Below are 14801 nucleotides of genomic sequence, written 5' to 3'. Positions count from 1 at the left end.
ACCCCAAGGCATTCTACAAGTATGTGAAGAACAAGAGGATAAGACATGAAAGAATAGGACCTAACATGTGTGACAGTGGGAAAGTGTGAATGGAACTGGAGGAAACAGCAGAGGTACTTAATGAATACTTTACTTCAGTATTCACTATGGAAAAGGATCTTGGTGATTGTAGCGATGACTTGCAGCAGACTGAAAAGCTTGAGCAGGTAGATATTAAGAAAGAGGATGTGCTGGAGCTTTTGGAAAGCATCAAGTTCGATAAATCACTAGGACCGGATGAGATGTACCCCAGGCTACTGTGGGAGGTGAGGGAGGAGATTGCTGAGCCTCTGGTGATGATCTTTGCATCATCAATGGGGATGGGAGAGGTTCCGGAGGATTGGAGGGTTGTGGATGTTGTTCCTTTATTCAAGAAAAGGAGTAGAGATAGCCCAGGAAATTATAGACCAGTGAGTCTTACCTCAGTGGTTGGTAAGTTGATGGAGAAGACCCTGAGAGGCAGGATTTATGAACACTTGGAGAGGTATAATATGATTAGGAATAGTCAGCATGGTTTTGTCAATGGCAGGTCATGCCTTACAAGCCTGATTGAATTTTTTGAGGATGTGACTAAACAAGTTGATGAAAGAAGAGCAGTAGATGTAGTGCATATGGATTTCAACAAGGCATTTGGTAAGGTACCCCATGCAAGGCTTATTGAGAAAGTAAGGAGGCATGGGATCCAAGGGGTCATTGCGTTGTGGATCCAGAACTGGCTTGCCCACGGAAGGCAAAGAGTGGTTGTAGACAGGTCATATTCTGCATGGAGATCGGTGACCAGTGGCGTGCCTCAGGGATCTGTTCTGGGACCCTTACTCTTTGTGATTTTTATAAATGACCTGGATGAGGAAGTGGAGGGATGGGTTAGTAAGTTTGCTGATGACACAAAAGTTGGAGGTTTCTGAATAGTGTGGAGATCTGTTAGAGGTTACAGCGGGACATTGATAGGATGCAAAACTGGGCTGAGAAGTGGCAGATGGAGTTCAACCCAGATAAGTGTGAAGTGGTTCATTTTGGTAGGTCAAATATGATGGCAGAATATTGTATTAATGGTAAGACTCTTGGCAGTGTAGAGGATCAGAGGGATCTTGGGGTCCGAGACCATAGAGTGCTAAAAGCAGCTGTGCAAGTTGACTCTACGGTTGAGAAGGTGTACAGTGTATTGGCCTTTATCAATTGTGGAATTGAATTTGGGAGCCAAGAGGTAATGTTACAGCTATATAGGACACTGGTCAGACCCCACTTTGAGTACTGTGCTCAGTTCTGGTTGCATCACTACAGGAAGGATGTGGAAACCATAGAAAGGGTGCAGAGGAGATTTAGAAGGACGTTGCCTGGATTGGGGAGCATGCCTTATGAGAATAGGTTGAGTGAACTCAGCCTTTTCTCCTTAGAGCGATGGGGGATGAGAGGCGACCTGATAGAGGTGTATTAGATGATGAGAGGCATTGATCGTGTGGTTAGTCAGAGGCTTTTTCCCGGGGCTGAAATGGTTGCCACAAGAGGACACAGGTATAAGGTGCTGGGGAGTAGGTACAGAGGAGATGTCAGGGGTAAGTTTTTTACTCAGAGAGTGGTGAGTGCGTGGAATGGGCTGCCGGCAACGGTGGTGGAGGGTCTTTTAAGAGACTTTTGGATAGGTACATGGAGCTTAGTAAAATAGAGGGCTACGGGGAAGCCTAGTAATTTCTAAGGTAGGGACATGTTCAACACAACTTTGTGGGCCGAAGAGCCTGTATTGTGCTATAGGTTTTCTATGTTTCTAAGTCCCAGGAGTGGTGATGGGTTTAAGAAAAGAGAAAGTAAAGGGAGTTGTATTTTTACTGTCAGAATAAACAGACAGGAAAAGTCCCTTTCTGAATGGGGCACTTGCAGGAAACCAATACATACACATTGTAAAGTGATGCACCATCAATAACTCTGAGACGTGAGGCGAGATATAAGCTTTTATTGGCTGGAAGAAAGCACAAGCAGCAAACGAGCACACCACAACACCCTGGAGACTGAGGAAGGGTCTGTGCCTCCAATCGCCTTTCTTCCGGGGTCTGTGGGCGGAGCCACAGGAGGGGGGGGGCGAGTCCAGACAGGTGTATGTAGTTCACCACATAAAGTAAAGCCGATATTTGGATGTAACATTGTATTATCTGCGGATATTAAAAACCAGACCACATTTTTTTTAAAAAAGTCCGAATCGGTCACATGCGGAGTAAGCACTGGGACGTCAGAAGCCTGACCGGCCGGCGATGACGTCACTGGCGCGGGATCACGTGACGGCCTGTAGCGTTCCGGCTTGCTGACGTAACCGGCGGCTGGAATGTTGATACAATGGCTGCTCCGTTGTGCAGGCTGGTGCGTCCGTGTGGCCGGCTGACCAGGTACTGTGTGAGCGCCGGTTGTGCGGGGCTCCCGGCTCTCCCTCCCCCGAAGCCACTGCCGCTCTCACCCGCGTTTAATCTGTCTTTTTGAAGGTTATTCCCCTTGGCGTTGTCCCAGCGCAGGATCCTCGCTGGAGGGTGGCGGAAGGTGGCACTGGGGCTGGGAGCAACGCTGGCCGCTGTTCCCATCTTACAGGTACATCGCAGGCTTTCTGAAGGTGTCCCATCCTGGCCAAAAGTAGCTGCTCCTAAAGGTAGTTCAAGCCGGGAGTGTTTCTAGCTCATGTTTACGGGAGTTTCGTGTTTGGGAGAAGGATGACAATGGTGTGTAGTCTGATAACAATAAATAATAATCTTGTGCAATTCTGACTCTCAAAGTCAAAGGTGTCCTAAGAACTTTCGGATTGTCTGCGAGGCACTAATAGATGAATAGGATCCCTTCCTTTGGCAGGTGGCTTGTGGCATTGTCCAGCTTGAGATGTCAGACCAAGAGAGCAGTAGCAAAGGCGTGGAAAGCACCATTCCTGAAATGAGCTGGGACAGTCATAGGCTTTAACAGCCTGGCGTAGCTCTCCGTGGCCTACGCTGTGTTTGAAATGGTGAAACCTTTCCATGCAGTTGTGTCTGAGGTGACTTCCTCCTTTGAGAACTATGGATTTCCCCTCGCACTTTGACAGAGCCCTTGGCTGCACCTCGTTGTTTCCCACAACTTTTCCCTTCCCCAACCTGAGCTGATTAAAGATGAACTTTGTCGCATGCGCATTGAGACATCAGATCATCCTGTGAAGTGCAGAGTTTGTGCCCACAAGCAACAATCTGGGGGGGGGGGATGTTGGGAAGTCCCAGGGCAGGGGTTCCCACCCTGGGGTCCACAGGCCCCTTGCATAATGGTGTGGGTCCATGGCATAAAAAAGGTTTGGGAACCCCTGTTCTAGGGTGCCGCCATGCTTTTGGTGCCCAGTTGACTCAAATGACGTGATGGGATATTGTTCCCTGTGTCCTCGGTTGCTACCTGACCCAATTTCCGTTTTCTGCCCCTTCAGCAAGATTCCATGGGCAGATCTCTCTCCGCCTGCCCTCTCCTTTTAGCATTCCTCTTGGCACCTGGTCTACTCCTCTGACTGTCCTGGACAGCCCCCCCCCCCCCAAGTGACCGACTCCTGTCCATTTACCACCTCCCTTCCCACCTTGCAGAGACCCAACACACCCTCCAGGTAAAGCAGCAACACTCTCAAGCTTCTCCAAACTACTTTGCTACATTCGAGACGTTCAAATTAGTCTTCTCTACGTTGGAGAAGTTGAAGCATTTTGCTCAGTGACTCTCAACTTGGTTGCCACTTCAATTCTTATTCTGTTCCCACTCTGAGTTTTTATAACAAGGCCAGAAGTAAGCTCGAGAAGCAACACACCCGTACAGGAGAGTTGTTGCCAGTGAGTCCATAGGTTGTGGGAACGGGTGAAGTGGAATGAAGTTTTCCCCTCTGGTTCCTGAGCCCGATGACTGATGGATAATAACTGTTCCTGAAGCTAGTGGCATGGATCCTGATGCTCCTGTGGCTGCTCCCCACTCGGAGCAGCGAGGAGAGAGCGTGGCCTGAGTACTGGGGAATCCTTGCTAATGGGTGCTGCTTTCCTGTGGCAGCGTTCCGTGTAGATGTGCTGAATAGGGAGGGATTTACCCCGATGGACTGGGCTGTATCCGCTACTTTCTGTCGGATTTTCCGTTCAAGGGCATTGGTGTTCCCATGCCAGGCTGTGATGCAGCCAGTCAATACACTCTCCACCACACGTCTATAGAAGTTTGTCAGAGTTTTAAATGTCATGCCAAATCTTCAAAGGCTTGAAGATGATTGACAATGGCTTTAAATTTTTCAAAAATTACTTTCTGAAGTAGTGAAATCATTTCATTTTTAGTGGCATGCTCGAATGCTTGAAACTCCAGTGAATTGTCTTGCTGCTTATTTCTCACCGTGTTCCACCTAGTGGATAAGGCATCGGTCTAGTGATCTGAAGGTCACCGGTTCGAGCCTCAGCTGAGGCAGCGTGTTGTGTCCTTGAGCAAGGCACTTAACACATTGCTTTGCGACGACACCGGTGCCAACCTGCTTGGGTCCTAGTGCCCTTCCCTTGGGCAACATCGGTGGCATGGAGAGGGGATGGCCTGCAGCTTGGGCAACTGCCGGTCTCCCGTACAACCCTGCCCAGGCCTGCACCCTGGAAACCTTCTAAGGCGCAAATTCATGGTCTCATGAGACTAACGGATGCCTATATTTCTCACTAACTATCAGTGACAAAGATCGCTGCTCCTTGATTAAAAGAACATGCAACTATTCAAAAACTGCTTGACCTAGACATGGTGTAGGGTTTAGAGATCACATGAGTGCATGTGATTGATACTAGTTAGAAACTGTTCATCAGCAGCCTCCTGTCCCAATTAAACAGTATTGCATTCCAAATAAACAAATGGAATCCTGGCTATTTTCTCACTTAGTTTTTGTTTGTTAAGAGTTGTCCCAAATAAGCAGCTGCCTTGTTTATCTGATGGCCCAAACAACCTGAATCCATTGTATTTGTTCAACAGAAATATAGGACCATCCGCAGGAGTAAAAATCAGGATTTCATTAAAGGCACTATTTCGTGTTATCTGACTCTTTTAAAGTGGTTTTCCTCATTTTTGATCAAAAAAATCTTCATACTGGACTAGTAAAAATACCAGTTGATTTACTTTTAAAAATGCAGCTCTCTGTTTTAATATGTTATCCAGGGTCACATTTGACATAAGTTATTCATTTTAGGCTTAGCAAAATTTTGTCAGCAAAATGCATAAGCATTAGAAGACTAAATTGCCTGCAGATTGTAAATACGGATTTTCTTGTCCCTACAAGTATAAATAGTTTTGCTGTGTTGACATTTTTCTTTACAGCCAACAAACACAATTAAAAAAACTCCCGTAACTTTCCACATGTCTCACTGTGTTTATAATACAGCATGCTACTTAAATCCCTTGATGTGTTTGTGATTGGTGAATTTACTTCTTTCTTGCTTTCCACCTTAATAACATAATTAAATTTAGATTTTAGTGCAATTTAAATACAGCTACTTAAAACAATGACTTATTCCAATGATAGAATTAAATGAAACTGTTCAACTGAAGTAATATGTTCATGATTGGTTCTGAATTTCCAAATAAAAAAATTTGTATCTAAAAATTGTATATTTTCCTCCGTAGCATCAACCATCGTCTCTCAATCATGAAGATTTAATCAAACGTGCTGTCTCATTGGTTACGGATGGTGCCAATACTTTTCTGTCGCAAACTACTCTTGCACTCATTGATGCTTTGACGGAGTATACCAAGGTGAGTGAAGCAGAATTACTTTGTTCAGTCTTTGGTAAGAATTGTAAAGTTTCAGCACACATAACTGCTGAAGGAGGAGAAAGTTAGTGTTGATCTGTTTTCAGTTGCAAGGCCGGGGCAGTGGCACTTTGTGGTATCTTCAACTGTCCTCCACTCCTCTTGTGAGAGACATCCAGCTTTGCTTTTATTCCTGTTGTTCAAGTTTGGACACTTTACATTTTTTGCAGAGGTTGAAATGATTGGTCTTCCAGTTAACGAGTGTGCAGAATGTAGACTTTAGATGGCTCTTGCATCCACTACAGGGGTTTCGAACCCTTTTTATGCCCAGGACCCCTACCATTAACCGAGGGATCTGTGGAGCCCAGGTTGGGAGCCCCAATCTACAATATAGTATGGAAGATGTGATGTAGGTAACTCAAGAAAACAAAATGAAAATTCCATTATTTAGTGAGCAATTTTGGAGATTAGCAAATGAACATTTTACACTCTGATCTCCCTTCAGCAGAGGTATAAAATGACTTAACTAGCCAGCTAAGTAAAAATGAAAAAGAAACTAATTGGCAGGTCACAGTTGTAGCTTGTGTAAATGTATTTCTCAATGCTTCCTGACAAGTTTGTTTTTAATGCTGCTGAGAGCAGAGAACAAAACATATTAACTGGCTTATATTCCTTTCCCTCCTCCACCTTATTCGTATTTCCTCCTCCTTCCTTTCCAGTCCCGATAAAGTCTCTGCCGGAAATGTCGACTGTTTATTCCCCTTCGTAGATGCTGCCTGACCTGCTGAGTTCCTCCAGCATTTTGTGTGTGTCACACTAAATACCTCAAATCAAATCAAATTAATTGACATTTAAGCCGTACATGGATAGAGCTGAATGAGACAGCGTTCCTCAGTGGCCAAGGTGCAAAAACATACCCGCGCCTTCAAATAACGAGGGAAGCACCAACAGGAGAGACCACCGACCAGCCGAGCCCCAACGCCTCTCGACAACGCAAGCCTGCGGACTGAGTCCTCGTTCTAGTTACAACCGCAGCAACACTGACTCCCACCAAACAAGGGAAGCAGGCCTGTGGCAACCAATGTCCAGCAGGGTCTTGCGATCGCAAAAGAAATGCCCATGACAATCGCTCACAGTTACACTGCACGCTGCCTTCATGCCAACTCAACGTCGCCAACTCTGGCACCTCCGAGTGGCAGGCAGCAGCGTGATCTGCACCTAGGTCAGCCCTTCCAAACCCAATCTGGCTCCTCCTGTGGCCCAGCGGGCTGACTGGGATCCCCTCCCCGGCCCTGCAGTCCGGTTCAACCACCTCCTCGACCCGACCGGCCAGTTCGACCTCATTCCCCAGCCTGGCCAGCTGGCTCTTACAACTCGGGCCGGCTACTCTGACAGGGAGCAGCTCACTGATGCAGTACACCTGCTGTACAAGCAGTTATTGGAGTAAAGAATAGTCTTGGCCTGCAAAAAAACCCACATTTAACAAGGAAAGAAGCAGCTTTGGTTGGCCCCCAAGTGGCTGCACGTGCCACCTTCTTACTGGAAGCGGTTTGTTAGATTAAAATGCTGATTAAGGAAACATGAATTTAAAGTCTACTTTTTCAAGAATTAACTTTTGTATGTTCTAGGCCGTCTATACCCTGATCTCCATTCAACAGAAGTATAATGGCTTAACTAGCAAGCTAAATGAAAAAGAAAAAGAAGCTATTTGGCAGGTCATCATTGAAGCTCGTGTGAAGGTACTTCATAAAGTTTCCTCTTGTATTTTTTGTTTTCAAGCCACTGAGGGCAGAGAACATTGCCCTGTTTCACCTTTCTGCTATCAGCAATCAATAGTGTCCATATATATGATCTACTCCGAGATAATCCTTCTTTAATCTGCTACACCGTGACCCTTTAACTGTAAAGGGTGTACCCTCAAACAAAATTCCATGACTTCCATTCCCCATGATAGCCAGACGAAATGTGCAACTGATTTGAAAATTCAGGCGTTTTTTGTGTGGGTCAGGTCTGCCAGTGAAAAGCTGGCCTCCTGCTCCCTGATAGTGAGGCCCAGTGTGAGTTTGAAGAGCTCTCGTCTACCTGGGCATGGTCTTGCCTTCATGAAACTGTGGAATTCTACAGGCTGGCTTTCTGTTGTCAGAACGGGCCAATTTTGTAGCAAGTTATCCACTCAAGTCAAGTCAAGTCAACTTTTATTGTCATTTTGATCATAACTGCTGGTACAGTGCATAGTAAAAATGAGACAACGTTTTTCAGGACCATGGTTTACATGACACGGTACAGAAAACTAGACTGAAGTACGTAATAAAAACAACACAGAGAAAGCTATACTAGACTACAGACCTACACTGGACTGCACAAAATGCACAAAAACAGTGCAGGCATTACAATAAATAATAAACAGGACAGTAGGGCAAGGTGTCAGTCCAGGCTTCGGGTATTGAGGAGTCTGATAGCTTGGGGGAAGAAACTGTTAAATAGTCTGGTCGTAAGAGCCCGAATGCTTCGGAGCCTTTTCCCAGACGGCAGGAGGGAGAAGAGATTGTATGAGGGGTGCGTGGGGTCCTTCATAATGCTGTTTCCTTTGCGGATGCACTTTTATCAGTTGTTTCTCTCTCTCCAAAAGTGTATCCTGACCTGCTGGATATGATTGACAGCTCTGCATTTTCCTTGACACAGCATAGAAGGAGGCCATTCTTCCAGATGACTCACAGTGCAGCTAGGTCATCAGTCACTCTCCCCCATCCTTGCTTCCCTGTAGCCCTGCAACTTGTCCCCATCAATTGCCCTTTGTTCTTCAGCTGCTTTCCTACACTAAAGCTGAGTTGCCGGTAGCCTACCATCCCTTTGGACACTATTTACTTGGAGACACAGCACGGTAACACCCTCCCCATCACAACCATATGATCAATTAACCTTGTAACCCACACATCTTTGGAACATGAGAAGAAACCCACGTGACCAGAATCAGAATCAGGTTTATTATCACCAGCAAGTGTCGTAAAATTTGTTTACTTAGCAGCAGCAGTTCAATGCAATACATAATCTAGAAGGGGGGAAAAGAATATAATAATAATAATAATAAGTAAGTCAATTACAGTATAAATATATTGAATGGATTAAAAGTTGTGCAAAAAAACAAATAATATTAAAAAAGTGAGGTAGTGTTCACAAGTTCAATGTCCATTTAGGAATTGGATGGCAGAGGGGAAGAAGCTGTTCCTGAATTGCTGAGTGTGTGCCTTCAGGCTTCTGTACCTCCTACCTGATGGTAACAATGACAAAAGGGCATGCCCTGGGTGCTGGAGGTCCTTAATAATGGACGCTGCCTTTTTGAGACACCACTCCCTAGAGATGTCCTAGGTACTTTGTAGGCTAGTACCCAAGATGGAGCCGACTAAATATACAACCCTCTGCAGCTTCTTTTGGTCTTGCAGCAGGAGGAATTGAACTCAGGTCGCTGATGCTGTAATAGTGTTACGCTAGTCGCCATGCTACTGTGCTGCCCCCCCCCCCCCCCCCCCCCACTGAACATGGATAGAATTGCAACAGCATACTGCCCATTGCAAAACTACCTTATCAGTGTTAATGAGTATACATTAAGAAACTTTGTTAATACTTTAAGATAAGTGGTGTGTACCAGTTGCATTTTGTTGGGTCTTTGCAGATGAAAGAGAAGCAGGAGAGTTATCTCAGTTTTGAGACCAAGTGGATGTCCGCAGTCCAGCTATGTGAAACGGCAGCAGAGGCTGCGTATCAAGCAGGTACGTGAATGTTGGAGCGGCGGTCACTTAGATTTCTTCTGTTTACGCATTTACGGGATGCGGGCGTCGCCCCCTAAGCCAGCATTTACTGCCCGTCCCTAGTTGCCCTTGAGAGGGTGGTGAGGAGCTGCCATCTTGAACCGCTGCAGTCCCTGAGGTGTAGGTACGCCCACAGTGCTGTTAGGGAGGGAGTTGCACGATTGTGACCCGGCGACAATGAAGGAACGGGGGTATGTTTCCCAGTCAGGATGGTGAGGGACTTGGAGAGGGATTTCCAAGTGGCGGTGTTCCCAGGTATCTGCTGCTCTGCTCCTCCTAGATTGTAGTGGTTTTGGGTCTGGAAGGTGCAGCCTTGGGAATGTTGGTGTGCTGTTGCCGCGCATCTTGTAGATAAGACACACTGCTGCAAGTTTAGATATGTAATATTTAGCTTGGATGGCAGGGTGGGGATGTGTCTCTATCGAAGAGGTGTAAGGCACTCCTTCCCTCTGCTAGCCTGCAGATCACCCTTGGGCAAGGTGTCGTTCCTACTTAGCCCCCTAGCCCCGCCCCCAATCAGTGTCACGCGAAGCCATTGGAGCAGATGGTGGATGGTCATACGAGCAGCCGGTGCACATCCTGGTCATGTGATCAATGACACCAGGCAGACAATTTCTGAAGAGTGTTGGTAATGGCTGGAGTTGCCCCTCTTGTAAAGACATTGCCTGGATGAAGGCAATGGTAAACCACTTCTGTTGAAAAATTAGCCAAGAACAATCGTGGTCACAGAAAGATCACGATCGTCCACATCATACGACATGGTACATAATGAATGAATATTCAGTGAGAATTAAAATAGAAAAAATATTGTAAATGTTACATTCCGATTTGATTTGGAATGTAAAAAGCTGTTCTGTGCAAAATTAAAAATAATAATTCTAAGAATTTCCACTTTTTTTGTGACATGGGACAAGGCCACTGCAGCTCACTGAGGTTATGCCAACTCACAGAGCAACTCTATGCCACATTAATTTTCCTGGTAAAGCAACATTCCCATATTTCCATCAACTCACTCCCACTCTTGGAGCAAACTTCCATGAACTTAGCTCTTTCAATTCCCACAAGAGCCAGAGAAAATATGGAAATGATAACTGGGTTAACCCATCCTTATTCTTTCTGAGTCACGGACGTTATGCCAGGGAGGGGGGAAAGAGAGAGAGAAAAATCACCAGACTAATGATTTGGTGTCATATCAGCATAAAAATTTCACCACCAGCAAAACCGGGGGTGTGGGGGAGGGAAGCTTCCATTCTGACCTTTTGTCTGTTTAAGGGTGGGCATCCCTTTGATGAGGTTTTGTTATTTTTGTGTTAAATTGTGAACACGTGGATTGTCAGATATGAGCAGAACGTAAATCTTATGATAGACAATGTATGTAGAATTATGGATAAACTTTTTCTGTAGACCCTTGTCATTTAGAATCAGGATTGTATGTCCATTCATGTTTCCCTCTGGGACCCTTGTAATAGTTTTTAAAAAATTGTTGGACTTTTTTTTAAACATGACTGCTGCCACCTTCAATCAGTTAGTTTTCTGTTGTCTACTCCTAGTTTGTACAGTCGGCCCTCCTTATCCGCAGATTCCACATGCACGGATTTAACCAGCCACGGATCGGGGAAGCCCGGAAGTTATCTCTCCAGCACTCATTACTTGAGCATGCACAGACTATTTTTTCTTGTCATTATTCCCTAAACAATACAGTATAACAACGATTTACATAGCATTTACATTGTATCAGGTATTATAAGTAATCTAGAAATGACTTAAAAGTACAGGCAGTCCCCGGGTTATGAATGAGTTCCATTCCTGAGCCCATCTCTAAGTCGGATTTGAAGTCAGAACAGGTACATCCAGTCTCAATATCACCAAGATCAAGGAGATGGTGGTGGACTTTAGGAGACCTAGGCCTCATATGGAGCCAGTGATCATTAATGGAGAATGTGTGGAGCAGGTTAAGACCTACAAGTATCTGGGAGTGCAGTTAGACGAGAAGCTAGACTGGACTGCCAACACAGATGCCCTATGCAGGAAAGCACAGAGTCGACTGTACTTCCTCAGAAGGCTGGCGTTTGTAGTGAGATGCTGAAGATGTTCTATCGGTCAGTTGTGGAGAGCGCCCTCTGCGTGCTGGGGAGGCAGCATTAAGAAGAGGGACGCCTCACGTCTTAATAAGCTGGTAAGGAAGGCGGGCTCTGTCGTGGGCACAGAACTGGAGAGTATGACATCGGTGGCAGAGCGGAGGGTGCTGAGTAGGCTACGGTCAATCATGGAAAACCCTGAACATCCTCTGCACAGCACCATCCAGAGAGGGAGAAGCAGCTTCAGCGGCAGGTTGCTGTCAATGCAATGCTCCTCAGACAGGATGAAGAGATCATAACTCCCCAATGCCATTCGGCTCTACAATTCAACCACCAGGGGCAAGACATGTTAAAGTGCCGGGGTTAGAACTGAGCTTAAGTTACCACTCAATGCACTTTAGTAAACTATTTAAGAGCTTTTTAAAAGCTATTTATTAATGCTTTTTGGGAGGGTGATTTTAGATGCATATTATATTTATATTGAGCTAAATACTGTATGTAATTAGTTTTGCTACAATAAGTGTATGGGACACTGGAAAAATGTTGAATTTCCCCTTGGGGATGAATAAAGTATCTATCTATCTATCTATCTATCTATTATTTAGTGATAGTTAGTCAAGCGTTTTTCTTAGTATATAGTATATATTTTACCTTTCTATGCATATAAAACACTTAAGAAACATACGTATTTCAATAATTAAACCATTGCGTTGCTTAGTAATACTTGTAGCTTTCATCAGGGCAGGACCTTTCACATGCTCCATTAAAATTGTTCCGATCGTTGACTGACTGTAGCCTAAAGCTTTTCCAATGACTGATGGCATTTCACCTCTTTCCGATCGCTTTATTACTTCCACTTTATTTTCAACCGTGATCGTGATTATTTTCATGAACGGAAACACCGCGGATTCAGAGCTGCACCATCAGGTCCTAATGTCCACCACACTGAGCAAGTTAAATAAAGTCCAGGGTTCCGCTGGATCCTAAAGACCACCAGACTGCAACAGGTTAAATAAGGGACTTGAGCATCCGCGTTTTTTGGTATCCGAGGGGGGTTTCAGAACCAATCCCCCACGGATAAGGAGGGCCGACTGTACTTACTTCGTACTTATTCCACTTACCTACATCTGTTCTGAAGCCTTTGATAATTTTGCCCAAAAGATTATTGGATTTCACCATGACATAGGAGCAGAATTTGCCCAATTGATCTATTGAGTCCGCTCTGCCATTCCATCATGGCTAATTTATTTCCCCCTCAACCCCATTCTCCTGCCTTCTCCCTGTGACCTTTGAGTCTTTTACTAATCAAGAACCTATCAACCTCTGCTTTAAGCATACCCATTGAATTGATCTCCTTAGCAGTCTGTGGCGATGAATTCCACAGACTCATCACCCTCTGGCTAAAGAAATTCCTTCTCATCTCTGTTTTAAATGGACACTCCTCTGTTCTGAGGCTGTGCCCTCTGGTCCTAGACTTCCCCACTTCAGGAAACATCCTCTCCGAATCCACTCTATCAATGCCTTTCAACTTTTTAGGTTTCAGTGAGATCTCCCCTTGTTATTCTAAACTCCAGTGAGTACAGGCCCTAAGTCTGGAAATTATAAATTATAATAATTTTGGTCTGTAGTATAATCAACCCATGCTATTTATTATAACTTGCGCATTTAGACTGAGGTGTAACATTTAAAGGTTTTTACTCGTGTATGTGAAGAATGTAAGTAGTAAAGTCAATTCAGTTCACATCTGAGTGAGGGTTTCCCGGAGCCTTGGGCCGAGTGCATTCTAAATAACCAGCCTGCAATTTTCCTCCGGCAGGTGCAGACCCAGCCTCAGTGTCTGTGCACATGCACATTCAGGTGTCACAGACCCAGGTGAATGAAGTGAAACAAATCGCCCTGAAAGCTGAGGCGAAACTGGCTGAAGTTCAGGTCGAAGAAATTGGTCTCAAGGGGAAAGAGGAGTCAGTTAAAGGCAGACAGCAGACTGCGATTCAGCCGGCGAATGAAGATGAAATACCTGAACAGTATCTGCGGGAAGACTAGTCTGTAGAAATACTTAACTCTATAGAATTCAGTGAACTGTGGATGTGTGTGCTTAAATTAGCCAGTCTGCCGACATCTGTAAATTCTACCAATAATTTTGTAATATGTAATTTTTGTAGAAACTTTAAAAATTGCTCACAGACTACTCAGAAATAGAATTTCTTATAGCAGTGATTCTTGCTGTCCTTTTTCAAAACAAAGTTTTTATTAATTGTCATTTATAATACATATAATCCATGGATTTGATTGTTCTTTATAGGGGGCTTTGCAGTCAAAATAGTAGCTCCCAAATTAACGTTGAAACAGTATATTTTGTTAAACAAAGGGCTGAGCAAGATAGGACTAGTTCCATCTGTTTTTTTAATTTCAACTATCCTTGCCTTTATTGTGTTACCATAATTTTCTTGTAAATGGATTTGAAAGAACCTAAGTATAGAAAGGTAGTGAATTATTCTCTACCCCGAGGTGTTCCGGGTGCTAGATCACAAGGACAATGAAACTGGAAATGAGTGCATTTTTGAGACACTGAAAAAGGGAAGACTTTGAAGAAATGGCTCAGCAGTGATCGTATTGAGAGATTCATTCTCGTCTCCATTTAAAATTGTGCCTCCTGTTTCTGAAACTTAGCCCATTTCTGGACCCTGCACAGAAGGGAACATTCACTCTGCCACTGTGTCCTCTAAGCTGTGCGGGTCCTCAGCCGCGTAGTAACTGCAATGCTCCCGCGCACGTATCCTTTGTTGCTGCGCCTTTTATAAAGTGTGTTATTAATCTGCAGCACAGTTTCAGGCTTTGTTTATTTAAAAGTAAATAAATAAATTATTCCTGCTCAGAGGTCTGCACAGCTTTAAAAAACACACACACACAAAATTATAAGTTTCAGGGTCTTGGACTGAAACATCAACTGTTTATTCATTTCCATAGATGCTGCTTGACCTGCATTTTGTGTGTGTTGTTTTAGATTTCCAGCATCTGCAGACTTTCTCATGTTTATTATAGACGACGTGTAGTAACCGTGTCAAGTGTCCATTTGTAGCAAAGCTTCCCTACTCTCACACTCCGCTCAAGCCAACATTGCGTAGGGCTTCCTGCTTGCTGCTGTAGC

At 44.6% G+C, this 14801-nt stretch overlaps 1 protein-coding gene across 2 annotated transcripts; it reads left to right on the top strand.

Annotated features, from left to right (window-relative positions):
- Positions 1 to 2292: 2292 nt before the first annotated feature.
- LOC132404148 (diablo IAP-binding mitochondrial protein-like) lies at positions 2293 to 14473 on the top strand. Of its 2 annotated transcripts, none has more exons than XM_059988209.1 (6): positions 2293 to 2414; positions 2508 to 2610; positions 5644 to 5772; positions 7398 to 7508; positions 9440 to 9536; positions 13470 to 14473. In XM_059988209.1, exons 1-6 carry the CDS (start codon positions 2365 to 2367, stop codon positions 13694 to 13696), a joined length of 717 nt encoding a protein of 238 aa, XP_059844192.1. In that variant the 5' UTR covers positions 2293 to 2364; the 3' UTR covers positions 13697 to 14473. The 2 variants fall into 2 exon arrangements, with proteins under 2 accessions (XP_059844192.1, XP_059844193.1); XM_059988210.1 differs by lacking the exon at positions 13470 to 14473 and adding an exon at positions 11126 to 13446.
- The last annotated feature ends 328 nt before the right edge of the window (positions 14474 to 14801 follow it).

Source organism: Hypanus sabinus, chromosome 13 (genome assembly GCF_030144855.1).
Source record: "Hypanus sabinus isolate sHypSab1 chromosome 13, sHypSab1.hap1, whole genome shotgun sequence".
Lineage (NCBI taxonomy): Eukaryota > Metazoa > Chordata > Chondrichthyes > Myliobatiformes > Dasyatidae > Hypanus > Hypanus sabinus.
This window is presented reverse-complemented; position numbering and strand designations above follow the sequence as displayed.